This window comes from Raphanus sativus, chromosome 1, assembly GCF_000801105.2.
Source record: "Raphanus sativus cultivar WK10039 chromosome 1, ASM80110v3, whole genome shotgun sequence".
Taxonomy (NCBI): domain Eukaryota; kingdom Viridiplantae; phylum Streptophyta; class Magnoliopsida; order Brassicales; family Brassicaceae; genus Raphanus; species Raphanus sativus.
This window is the reverse complement of record NC_079511.1, coordinates 2,909,625-2,923,096: the sequence shown is the minus strand read 5'-3', so window position 1 is coordinate 2,923,096 and position 13,472 is coordinate 2,909,625. Positions and strand designations below refer to the sequence as shown.

At 33.7% G+C, this 13,472-nt stretch overlaps 2 protein-coding genes across 3 annotated transcripts; both read right to left on the bottom strand.

Moving 5' to 3' along the window:
• Positions 1-138: 138 nt before the first annotated feature.
• On the bottom strand, positions 139-4,889 carry LOC108863485 (sucrose nonfermenting 4-like protein). Of its 2 annotated transcripts, none has more exons than XM_018637942.2 (14): positions 4,558-4,889; positions 4,275-4,386; positions 4,055-4,142; positions 3,606-3,767; positions 3,248-3,370; positions 3,067-3,126; positions 2,776-2,865; positions 2,300-2,434; positions 1,778-1,922; positions 1,310-1,483; positions 1,071-1,134; positions 904-973; positions 599-716; positions 139-467 (listed from the first exon to the last, which is right to left on the bottom strand). In XM_018637942.2, coding segments are annotated over exons 1-14 (1,437 nt in total). In that variant the 5' UTR covers positions 4,559-4,889; the 3' UTR covers positions 139-372. The 2 variants fall into 2 exon arrangements, with proteins under 2 accessions (XP_018493444.1, XP_018493437.1); XM_018637935.2 differs by having other exon boundaries at positions 4,572-4,889.
• Positions 4,890-9,106: 4,217 nt separating this feature from the next.
• On the bottom strand, positions 9,107-9,581 carry LOC108863505 (nuclear transcription factor Y subunit B-4). Its single transcript, XM_018637955.2, has one exon. The coding sequence runs from the start codon at positions 9,579-9,581 to the stop codon at positions 9,183-9,185; it is 399 nt and encodes a 132-aa protein (XP_018493457.1). The 3' UTR covers positions 9,107-9,182.
• Positions 9,582-13,472: the final 3,891 nt, after the last annotated feature.

Genomic DNA, 13,472 nt, shown 5'->3' with positions numbered 1-13,472 from the left:
CTTTGCACTTGCTTTACATGCTATAATATAATACTCGTTTGCTTCCAATCCCTCATTAGTCCCTGGTCCGTTATATTGTCCACATAACATTAGCGAAACCTCTATAAAGGAAAATAAATTTTTTAAAAAGCTGAGAGAAGCGCTACTAAGTAAGTATTCCCGTAGCCAATAATAATCCTTCACAAGAATGGGAAACCCGTTCAACTAAGAACAACAAAAATAAATTCGTAGCAAATTTACATGATTCCTTGCCCAAAAAACACAATAAGAAGGGAAACAATAAGCAAATTGTTGGGTAGTTTCATTTTGACGAATTGAGAAAAGAAAGTTTTGAGAAGGTTGTTTTGTTTTGTCTTTTGTGGTGGGGAGTAGTTAAAGACCAAGCAGGAACCGGAAAACATCACTCAAAGATATGATACCTTCTACACGTTTGCTCCCTGCTTCCACTATCACCAGCCTCCTTACTCCTGTTACACAACCAAACCCCCCCAATAAAATATACTTCTCACCCGATGGTGATGTTTTTATGTGTGTGTGTCTGTGTAATGAATGCAAAATCAAAGCCTGAAGATGTTATGGGAGGGGGAGACGGTGGTACCTGGATTCGCTAACCGCTCCATCACTTTCACAAGAGAGTCTGAGCGCAAGCACATGTGACATCTCTGCCCGTTGAAGATTCCGTAAGGCGGACTTGCATCTTGTCCCAGCTGCAGCGCCTGAAATCACATACATTTTCCTTAACCACGTTAATTCCCTCTCTTTTTTTTTTTCATTCTTCCATCTCATACGTTCGCACAAAATAGAAAGAAAACATATTCTGATGACGACAGCTTATATATAGGCAGCTTAGACTTCAAAGATAACATGGATGAGACATGGGGTTGCATCTCGACTTCTGTTTACCTGGTGAACCGTCATGTCATCAAGATGAATCTGTGCGTATGCCTTGTCTTTAGCCAGGGCTGTTATGTCACTGGCCAATAAAAAAGATATGTGATTAGAACACCCGGCTTCAGAAATTGGAACGCAGAAGAAAGATCATGACGACTGATGAATGGATTCATGTTTACCTTCGAGAGTATATGTCAATAAGCGAGTCATTGTCATCCACTACAGGAATTGAACTAACTCCAGCTGTAAAAACCAGAAAACACAAGATATTAGAAACATAGATGTAGCCCGACTCGTTCATTCATTTCCATCTCTGAGGAAACATACAAAATGTACTCGCATGATAACGATCTATGCAGAAGATATAAATCCGGTTAAAACGTAAACAATAAATGAAAGAGGAGCAAAAACGGATTACCTTGAACTAATAACGAGAGTGCAGAACCCAAAGAGGCGTGTGGTCTCAATGTAGCGAGAGGTTTGCTACTTGATTCTCCGATTCTAGGGACCCAAGTACCCAGGGGAATTGAACAAATGGGCTGCTGAAGGATTGGCAAAGAGCTAGACGAATGTCTAAAGTATCTGCATATACCTGGAGTATTATGTGTAATTTAGAGCTAAAGTGTTTGATAAGAAGCATAAAGTTTGGGAAATCTGTATAACAGCAGGGAAAACTGTGACCAAAAATTTGTGAAAGGATATTCCATCTATAAAGCTCTAACCTATAGATCCCATCCCTTAACAGTATATATGGAGAAATGAAGAAGTGGGAAAATTTTGGAAACGGCAGAATCATATGCAAGTCATGAAACAGTGTGTATCGCCAATTTGGAACAAATATCAGTGCCTTATGATCTTATTCAGTTTCACAATTGAAGGACCTTACATTTTAATATGCCTGATAGCGAAGCAAGATGCAGTAACTGCGGATATGACCCATCCTGCAGAGAAGAATAAATAACAGGAACGGCTGCCACCTTGTTTTGCAAAATTTTCAGGGCAACGTCTTTCAGATTATCATAGGGCCCAACCTGATTGCAATTTATTAAAACATTAATAGTAAGAGAGGGAATCTTCTAGCTCTTTCTACTGTAAACTGCAATTTCTAGGATAAAGCTATGTCAGCTAAAGCAAAAGGAAGTGGATAAAAGATAGTTTAGTAAACATGTGGACACGTAGACATGCATATATGAATCAGTACATTCCTAGATAAGTAAACATCCAAATCCAAAAGGTACAGTCATGTTATTCATTTTATTTTAAACCTATATTGTTAAATCAACTGTAGATATATGCGAGTCTAAATAAGCTAAAACACTCGTAAAAGTCTGCAGATCGAGAAAACAACATGATCTTTTTCAACGTAAAAGAAAATATCAGCGGTAGAAAGTAACTATACAAGTCTCACCTGAACAAGTGGCCTAGGATACGGTCTCCCAATTCCATCATATTGTCTGCTAATATGAGCCTTCCCCTCTTTCCAGGCTGCTACTGTGTGCGTCTCAAGCTCTTCTTCTGTCAAGTTGGATCCATGCGTTCCAAGCTGCAATTTCAAAGAGTTGCTATTACCACGCAAGAGTGAAAAACTTCACACTGAGGAAGCTAGTCAAAGATCTACATCAATTTCCTAGGTAATATACTTGAAAACTACGATATCTATTATACTCCAAAGTAATCCTATCGTTTAGACATTAAATCATATGAATATTAGCGAACCCAACCTAGTATCACTAACGACAAAGTAGTTATATAAGACTGTAAAGCATATGAATCTCCCAGTCGAGTTATTGACATTCACACAATTTCCTCTTGGAAATTCTAAAATGATACATCAGTCACTTGAAGGAATGCTCTAGCAATGAACAATTTCTTAGAGAAGCCAACCTCTCTCAGTATTAGAATGAAGTCCAATGGGCCAAGAACTCCAACAAATTGGCCTTTACCAAAGTCCCACAGAGGAGCCAAAGGGATTCCCTGAAAGCATCCAGAATTAGCAAAAACCAGAAACCCAGACAATCTAGATATTAACTCAGACGAATCTAGTTCTTTTAAGTCTCACATCCTTCCCTTTTCAGGCAGGGATGCAACAACATAAGAATGCCATACATGATTGAGGGACAGAGAGAAGAACATCCAAAAAGATGAGAAGCTGACACAATAGTAAATATCGCAAACCTGCTCATAGAGTATATGGAATGCTTGCTTTACTGGTAAATTCACATCCAATGCAATAACCTGTAAAAGTTTACAATCACTTAGACATTTTCCGGCTAAGATGACAGAAGTAATCTCATCGATAATCTATAGGATATGAAGACAAAAATCATCAAACAGTAAGAAAATGAAGAAACCAGACCTTGCCCGATTCTGGGAGAAGCTCGTATGCAGTACGGGTTGACAATAAAACAGATATACGGTGACGGGACACCTCCAAATCAACCGCTGACATCCTAGGTATAGAATCCTGGGAAGGATCAGCCTATAATATCACCATGTCAAACGAGTCAGAAATTCAATTTGAAATTTAGTCTAAAGAGGATTATGGAACTAAGGCTCCTGCTATATATTTGCAGAATCTCTTTTAAGGATTTCAGTTTTTCAATTAAGAAAAAAAATGAAGCGCCGTATTTATATATTAGAAATACAACAGAAACTAAGCTACTAATAAGAAAACAAGCATATCATAACACTGCATAAAAGGTCAAATTCGTTACCACTCTCTGGGAGAAATCATCGACATCCATGTTCGATGGGCTAAAAGCAGTGGGAACCATATCTGGTCCAGTTATAAATATTGTATTCATTACTCCACCATTTGCGTTTACAAATGGCTGATGCTCATCGTGCCGCCATTCCCCATCAACATAAAACTTATACTGCACGAAAAATGAAATAACTGGATGTAACATCAGATGCTTCTTATGCATCCCAGGTCTTAATAGCCACGTTCATGATAATACCATGGATTACACAATGTTCAATGATGATACACTATCAACTATAAACAGATGAATATATAATTTCATTGCTTAAGCATATCTAGAAACTAAATGCATAAGTATCATAGACATCACAGAGTCTCTAAGGATTTAAATTCTCCAGCAGGGATGAATGAACTCAGGAAGAAATTGTTATGAAAACAGGTCAAGTTCAAATTACAAACCTGATGATATCCGGGAGTCAAGTTGCAAATGACTTGAAAAACAGTAGGGCAGCCCTCAAGTGGTGACATTGGCACATGTTCTGTCCACCTGTTTCCCATTCCCATTTCAAAAAGTCAGTCTATGCACTACAGAGAACCAATAGATACTTACTATATACAGAGCACATAAAATACAAAAGCAACAATCCTAGCTCTAGTTCTATAGCTCAAGTCACCTCACCTGGTGAAAGATCCGCTAAGGAAGACCCTTCTACCTCCATAAGGCCACACGAAGCGAGTCGGAGTAAGAAGCTGCTGCCCTGAGGCACCGCTGTTCCCACGGCTGGTATCCACTGTAGAACCAAACATCCCCCTCCCTCTCACAAACGTGTTTTATATAAGTTACAACAATCCACAGAAACTAATGATTCTCAATCGATAAATCTATCATAAATCCGAGCAACCAGTAACCGAAACCCTAAAATCCCAAATCACCGATCTAAGACGAGGAATAAAGAAATTACTGAGCTCCTCGAACCTAGGCAGAGATTCATCAACACCAAAACGTCTAAACGAGCCCTAAGAACGATCTGGCGATGAAAGCGAAGGTCAACTGATGAGATAACACGCCGTCACAGGAGAACCTAGCTGGAAAAGAGAAAAATCGAGGAAAGTTCTCCGGAAATTCGCGGCGATGATCTTAAATTCGGTGAGGAGGAAGAGGAGAAGAGACGTCGATGATCGGAACCCTAATTTGAGAAGGCATTGTTTGGATCTGTGGAGGTGAAGAATCTGAGGGAGAGGAAGAAGAAGGCAGGCAGCAGCAGCGTAATGTAATGTTGTTTTTAATCCATGGAGATATGATTTTTTTTTCCCATTTCCATTTTCTTTTTCTTTTTTTATATTATAAAAAACTATAGTATATATGTGTCACACAAAAAAGAAAAACTATAGTATATTGTTTTTCCTTTTTTTCCATTGTGAAAAAAAAATATCTATAAATTTATACAAATAGTTCCTACTCTTATGTTATATAGCATCCAGTAATAGTTTTATTCTAGTCAAGTATATCTTCATATCCTGTATTTTATCACATTTATAAATTTAATAATAACTTTTAAATGAAGAAAAGTTGTGTTTACTTGTTTTTGCTGTGAATCATTTGAGATTTTGATATTTTCTAATTTCGAGCCAGACAATTATTAAATATGTTTTGTATTTTATCACATTTATAAGTTTAATAATGTTTGATATGAATAAGTTGGGTTTACTTGTTTTGTGAATAATTTGAGATTTTGATATTTTCTCATTTCGAACCAGACAATTATTGTCATAACGTTTCCAATTGATAATAACACATAGGTTTTCAAGGATAAATATTATTGTTTATCTTTTGAAAAAATAAATAGATATGATGACATAATTCATTTACATCAGTCATTTATATTTCTTGTATTTAAAGTCAAACAGTTGAGCAAATTAACCTTTTGTTTTGTTTAAAAATTGAAACTATAACTTAGACGAAAATGAACCATTACACTATTTTTTTCAATTAAAACTATAATTGTCTCAAGTTAACCCAAAGATGGGCTTAATACAAGAGAATCTCTTAGGGGTCTTTTATCTAGAAAGTCGGCTTCTACATTGTGATCACGAGAGATCGATGAAAAAGAAATATGACGGAAACATAGAAGATCTGTTGGATATCTTTAACAATACCAATATATATTTCCTTAATCGAATATTGTTGTTAATCGCTCGTATGAGCATTGAGTTGTTAGAGAACATCCTGATCATAATGAGATCAAGATTTACTGCTGCAATGAGACCCGATCAGAGGGCTAGAACCTCTTCGTTTAAAGGGGAATTGACGAAATCCTGAGAGATTGCTCCTTTGTTGGTGTGTTGATTTGGTAATCCTGAGATTATCCAACCCAATCCCGTTTTATTGGTGTCTTTATCCCAAGTTGCGTCGGATTTACATGTAAAGGTGTTAGACAGACTATGCTGAGATCTAGCTGTTCCTTTTAGGTGAGGTTTTCTTGCCCGGCTTGACTGTGTGCCCTGCGGTATTCCAGCCCTCAGCTAATCTGAGTCCTTTTGTTGTTATTTCCTCTATCGTTAGAGTTCAATTCTCAAAGATTAGCAAGTTTCGAGCAGTCCAGATTGCCCAACAAATCTATGGAAGTCAGACAGTCGAGCAAATTAACCTTTTGTTTTGTTCTAAAAGTTGAAACTGTTTATCTTCATTCATCTTTTTTTAACTCATTGTGTATACTAACTGAAACGAAAATGAATCATTACACAATATATAAGGAGAAATTAGTAGTCTTAACGTCTAAGAAGATTGCAAAATTTGAAGGAGAAGAGACTCCATGTTCAGGCATAAACGTGTGACGATCGTCCATTACACACACTTCTCAGAAGACTCGTCGTATCAATACCATGTAAATTTAGCTGCATCAGGTTGCGCATATAAGAAACAAACTGTGGCTATATCGTTTTCTCAGAAAGACTATAAAGTCTATAACAGAGAAAGCAAAATCCAAAATATGTTCTGGCTGTTTGTTAGGTTAGTATAGCCACGGCTTCTAGATTCACTTGTAAGTTGTAAGCATTAATTGTAAACATAGTACTAGATACTTTGATTGACACAAACTATTTGTAATTCTCTAAGCATTACGGGACGATTAGGTCAAAGGCCGCACAAGGCTTAAATAAACCAATCAGTGATGAAATCTCAACCGGTCATATGAGGATTCAAGGTTCGAGGTCATCAATGGTCTCTACAATTTACAATTGACCCGAACTTTCCAAGCTTAGTTAATCTTTCATTTTTTTGTTAGTATAGTTACCTTGTTTTGAAAATTGTCATAATTAATGTATGCAATGCACACAATCATGCTCTTGAGTGGCATATATATGAAGTTTTACTTTGAAGGAAATAATTCAAAGAAGTCTAGTTACAAAATTCAATTTTTAGAATTAGGGTTTTACATGTTTTTTTAGAAGAAAAACCTAATTTTCAGAGGAAAGCTAATGAGAAACAATATGAAGATGATGTAAAAGCCAGACTTGTTCATTTGAAATAGCTGTAAAGGAAAGTTGCCTATGGATAAATAACATCATCTTTTATATTTATTGCTATTTTCTCGTCCACTTAGAATAGAGGTGAGGCCAAGACATTACTTGATTTATGCAGCTGCCTTGATCTTGGTTCTATTAGAATAGATATGATGTATTTTGCATTAAACTTGGTTCTACTAATATATTCATTTATAAAAGTTGTGATCTCATAATATAAGCTGTAACTAAAGATGGAATCTCATTATTAAATCTGTAACTAGATCTATATTATTCTTTTTTTGTATGACTACTAAAGTAAAGACTCAACCTATCTTGGCAAATCCTTCCTATCTTTCAACTCATCAAAAGGAAAACCTAATCTCGTATATGTGTCTACATAACCCCAAGCTCTGAAATTTCTTTTACGAATCAGTTGTTTCTTACTACACTAATAGTGAAATCAAAGAGACAAAAGATGAAATCAGATAGATCTTTTCTTTTAATCGAAGGAGCTTTGACATACCTGCATCCAATTCTGAGGGATAACAAGTTCAGCAACTTCTTAAAAATCAATGGGTGAATGTAAAATATAATCATCATACTAAGTTATTATATTCTTTTATGTCCATGCTGCAGTGGTTGTATGCAAATCATCATAATAAGCTTTTATATTTCACATGGACTTGTCCTCTTCATCTTTCTTTCTGTCTTCTCAATGGGCACATCAGATGTAGTGTGTACTTGTGGATACTTAAAATATTCGCGCTCATGGTTCCCAAGGCAACCCTGCCTGCCTGTGCAGGAGCTCAATGCCGTGATTCCATGGTTTGAGCCAGTGGAAGCCAACATGTATCCTAGAATCATTAAGTACTTGGATGTCAGATATAACATTGTTAAGGTTTTAGTACATAGCAATGGTGTGTTACCACATTGGTATACTAATAGTTTAAATGTACGAAGGAATGTTGCTATCTTCGTATGGTCATTGCTAAATAAAGATCTTGATGTTTGTGATTTCAGCTTTTGTCTCTTTGAACTAATCTCCTGTTCAATTTTAGTCGATTAGAACAAGAACATAACATAGTTGAGAAGTGGTCCCAAGAAAACTCTACATAAACTATAGGCTGCATCTTTCTTTGTTGAAATGTTTTTTTTTTTGTAACAGGGTTTTTTTTGTTGAAATGTTTCTTAATTTCTTTTTCTTATTGGATGATTTAAAATCACACGGTTTGCAGATAACCATAAAGCGAGCATGTCATAAGATATACAAATCTTGGAAAAATCGTATATAATTTTGGGTTTAGTGTACCCATGAGGTGGTGGTCCTTAAAATCTTGGGGTTATTTTTTTGAATTCTGGACCTAATACCCTCTATACGCAAACCCTAGACCGTTTTGACTATTCAGCTTTGCGACAAACAAAACAAGTTCATCTCCCTAATGGTTGTTCTTGGTTTTATTGGCTGTTCCTTTAATTTTTTTTTATTTTCTTTTTTGAAAAGTAAAAATATTGACTTTGAACTTACTTCGAGTTTTTTTTTTTGTGCCTCTGATTTCCATTAATGTGAACTCATTACATTCTGAATTCATCCGAATTCCACCAAGAATCTTAGTTTAATTGTAGAATTCATTTTAAATGGTTATGTATCAATTAAAATGCTCCTTATTTACCTTGGTTTACATTAACCTCAGACTCCAATGGCATATGGGGATGAAAATTGTCATAGATCAAACCATTGAACAAGATCAGTATATCGATTTATGCATTGTGATACACATAAACATCTTCTTTACTTACTACTTTTCATACATAAGAGGAAAAAAAAAGAATATCATCTTGCTATTACCTTGTTTCTGCTGTCTTCTCCACTTCCATATCCATGTGATCCCCCGCTGGTTCAAACCAAATCAATATTTTCTTTGAAGAAGAAAGCTCATATCTTTATGTGTAGAAAATTACATTTATAAAGCAAATGTAAACATATACATTGTAATAAAGATTCAGCATTAAACTTATATAATCCTCTTATTCTTCTCTCTATAGATCTTTTAATAGTACATGATTCAGGTCACATAGATTTATCTCAACGAGCAGAAGAGCTGCTTCCTTTCTCCAAAACTCTACTATAACCACTTGTGATGTTTGGTTCTCTCTCATTTCCACTATCGTTGCTGCTTTTGTTGTTTTCAGCTCTTTCTCGTTCGGCCTCACGGTACTTGTGAAGATACCTCCCCACGGCGTCAGCATAGTTATCGAGGCCTAGAGTACTTAGAGCCCACCAGATGTCATCTCCATTCACCGTCTTTCGGTTCTCCCTGTGGCACTTGTCTGAGGCTTCGCAGGTAACAAAGCTGATGAACTCTGTTGCACACTCTTGAACTGTTTGTTTTGCTTCTTTTGAGATCTTTGCATTTGATGGTAGGATCTGCTTCATAAGTCTCCCTACATTGGCTATTGGTAGCAATCTATCTTCATCGGCCATTTTTTCTCTTCTTATTGAGTTTATCAACTTTAGTCTCTCTTATCACCTTTTTATACAAGTGATCCAACACATGGTCCTCTCTATATATGTAGATGTGTATGTATGTGTATGTGTAGTATGAGTACATATATATGTCCTATGATGTCCTTGCACTTGACTATACCCCTTAACTCTAATATATTACATGCTATTTTAAGATTCTGTGTCACTATGGATGTGTGTATGTGAAGCTTATATAAGCATAATATAGTATGCTGTGAATGTAATTAGTTATCACCATCTTCATTTTTATCATTGATTTAGTTTTGTCTACTTTGGAACTCACGGTGAAACCACTCTATATTCTTCCCCTTAAAATCATTCATGTTAGATTATCTCCTATATACAACTATATAGAAATGACATTTTTCAATTTACTATCAATTATATTAAGGTGGAAACCCGTGATTCTTAAAATAAAACCAATTGATTAATATTCCAACATGGACCTGATATTAGAATATCTCACGCATTAGAAGTAGAGATGCTTCTAGCATAATATATACAATATGAGTCAGTTTATCAATTTTGAATTGATTTTGGAGCTTAAAAATGTATGCTTCCTACTTTCCTATAGTGTATTATGATCACGTCCAATCATCGTTATTATGATCATGATATCATCATCAAAAATACACTTCACTACTGTTCCAAATACTGTAAAAAAGAGCTTCTCATGCTGAGACTACCCTATGTATGTGCATATGTGTAAGCTTGAGATTGATGACGATTATTATCATATCTGATCTTTAGGAGTAGTACAGTGATTTGTAAATTATAAGAGCACTTCCAATGGGACTGTTTAGAGAGGTGCTTAACTTTTTGGCCCTACAAAAAATATAAAAACCCGTTTCAGCAGTTTCAAAATAAGCAGCAATTTTAGTTTGTTGCTTGTACTGTTTGGGGATCCTATTGAAACGTGGCAGTTCGCGATTAATTTTTTTTTTAAAAAATTTTAAATTAGATAATAAAAAATTTAAGCAACTCAAAAGGGGTTTTACCTTAATGATGCCCTTAAAAGCCCCTTCCATTTCTTTTTTCTTAGTGGTCTATTTCATCAGTCTTTAGTAATTCAGTTTTGTTTCGTCAGCTCACTGTATTAAGAAATATATAATAACATTATTGTTGCAATATGAAAAGTATTTTGATGAGTAATGCTAGCTAGGCCTTTATAGTAGAATCTTTATAGGTTACGCAACCAAAATATTAATTTTACATCGACTTTCAGCTATATGCTGGGATGAAATTTGATCCCGCACATTAGCAGAAAAAACAGATAACTATTTATATATCTAATGAACGAATTTACATATTGAGATGAGATTTAAGCTAATATGCACATGACAAGCATATGTTCCTGTAATAAACAAATAGTTCATATGATATGAATATCGTTTAACATTGTAGTGCGTTAAATGAGAATACTGAGCTATTAACTTATGATTTATATCAGTAAAAAAACATGATTTATAGTTTGCGCCACCATCATGAAGTATCTGGATCGATCATTATATTAGCGTATAAGTTGTGTTGGCGTGCTCAACTAGTATTGTATTTTAATTTGATGTGCTTTTGTTTTCGATTGAGCTCAGCATTCCATTAATAAGACATCTGGAGAGACCAGACTTTATAATTTAATTATAAGATTTAATATACAGGCTTTCAAATAATATTTTACAAACCAAATGTTATCTACATAGTTTCCATTTTAGTGAACTGGAAAATCATTCTAGTTAAAACTTTCTCTTGTAGCGACAATAAAACTTTTTAAGAAGATTTTACTTTCATACATAAAATATGTGATCCCATTAAAAATGTCACGTCTTTATACAAAAGTTATATATACTATTGAATTGTGGCATAATTTTTTTAGCAATATATACAAATTAGCTTTAGCTTTTAAAACCTTTACCTTAGACTCAGCTTTATGGAAATGCTACGAGTATATATAATAATCTAACCAACTAGCTTATAAACATAGAAATATATTATACATCACGTGGTCCAACTCCTTTTATCATGTATCCAATCGCGATAGTAAGACGAGACAATGCATAAACATTTTAGATGACATCCACATATATTTCATAATAGTATCATGAAAATATTTAAATAATCGTTTATTTTAAATATGCATATATATTAATGAGTAACTTTGATTAAACAACGTATGCAGTGCTCTAAATGACAACTGGTAATTATACACATAACGAAAATGAAGTTGACCTAACTTTTGATTAGAGCATAGCTACTTTTGGTAAAAGAAATTATTCTTGATGAAGCAATGGTAAGCTTATGGAATGTCAAAACCTTAACATTAGAAAATATGAAATTCCGAGCACGTAATCCGCATAATATCCGGTACGGATCAAATCCCACTCGCATGCATTTGACCTTTGTTTCATTAAAATGTAAATTATATACACTTACTAGCATACTACTGCACACGATCGACTTCAACTAGTATATAATATATACAATATAAACAATAGCCAAGGTCAAATATTATAGAAAAACTGTCGTGGTTAAAAGCTAACCAAGGTTGATAATCTTTGCCACGTAATTGGTTTATATATTATGAGAATGTGCATAAAGATATATATGGATTCAACACGCGTCTGGTTTCGAGAAATTTAAGCCACCGGAGACGTTCCGTGAAAATGTAAAACGTACGTACACCATATAGCTTTGTATTTTAGATTGACTTACTACAGAATAGGAATACATATACACACATATATATATTATCTAATTAACTATACATTTAATATAAGAACCTTTGAGGCTTAACAATTATTGTGGTGATCGTATATTTATGTTAGAACTTATAATGAGTTTACGAAAAAAAAAAACTTAAAATGTGTCACTTAGATGGAATATGTTTAAAACATGTTTTTAAGGAAGTTTCGGCCTCAATGCAGGAAGTCACATGGGTTCGAATTTCGGCCACCAGAAAATTAACATTTAACTATCGTCAACGACAGAAGATCATCTATAAAAATAAATACTCTCTCGTACTAATCTAGACTCATTTTAATAGAAGCCAAGATACCTATATATAATTCAAAAAAATATATATGCGAGTATGAAAACGTTCTACATACTTCGACTAGATTGACTTAAAGTACTATAACCGCAGTATCTTGTTGTGCATAAACTAATTCTGATGGCATTGGATTTTAATTTTAAGATACATCTTCTCTATTAAAAGAGAAACAAAAAAAATTACTAGGCAAAAGTCATAGTAGAACCATTTCATTGATTTATTATTATGATACTTTTGATTATTTACTTTAATCAAACAAATATATATATATTGCTTTTTAAATTTTAGTGAATCAATTTTAACTTTAAATTTAATTAGTTTTAGTTCAAACAAAATTAGTCGAGGAAAATCTAACAAAATCTAACTAAAAATTTTCAATGTTTTTTATAAAATAATACATTATTTAATTTTGTAATTAATACTATTATAAATAAATTTTAATTAAAATTTAAGAAACAAGAATAAAATTATATGCTATCTTTTATAAATTTTATAATTATAGTTTATTGATATTAAAATAAAAGTACTATATGAAATAAATATAAAAAATTGTATTACATTGGTAAATTAACCTATTTTTATTTTTAAATGCTTTCATTTAAATAAATAAATATCATTCACAGCTAAATAAGTGTTAAATTTGTACTTTGTTATAAAAAACAGAATTGTCAGAATTTGTTAAACTTTCATATCTAAAATTATATATTATCTTTTTTGAGACTCAAAAATAAACAATTATTAAAATGATTATAACAAAGTATAATTTATATAACTAACTTTTAATTGATGTGTTATTCACAAATATG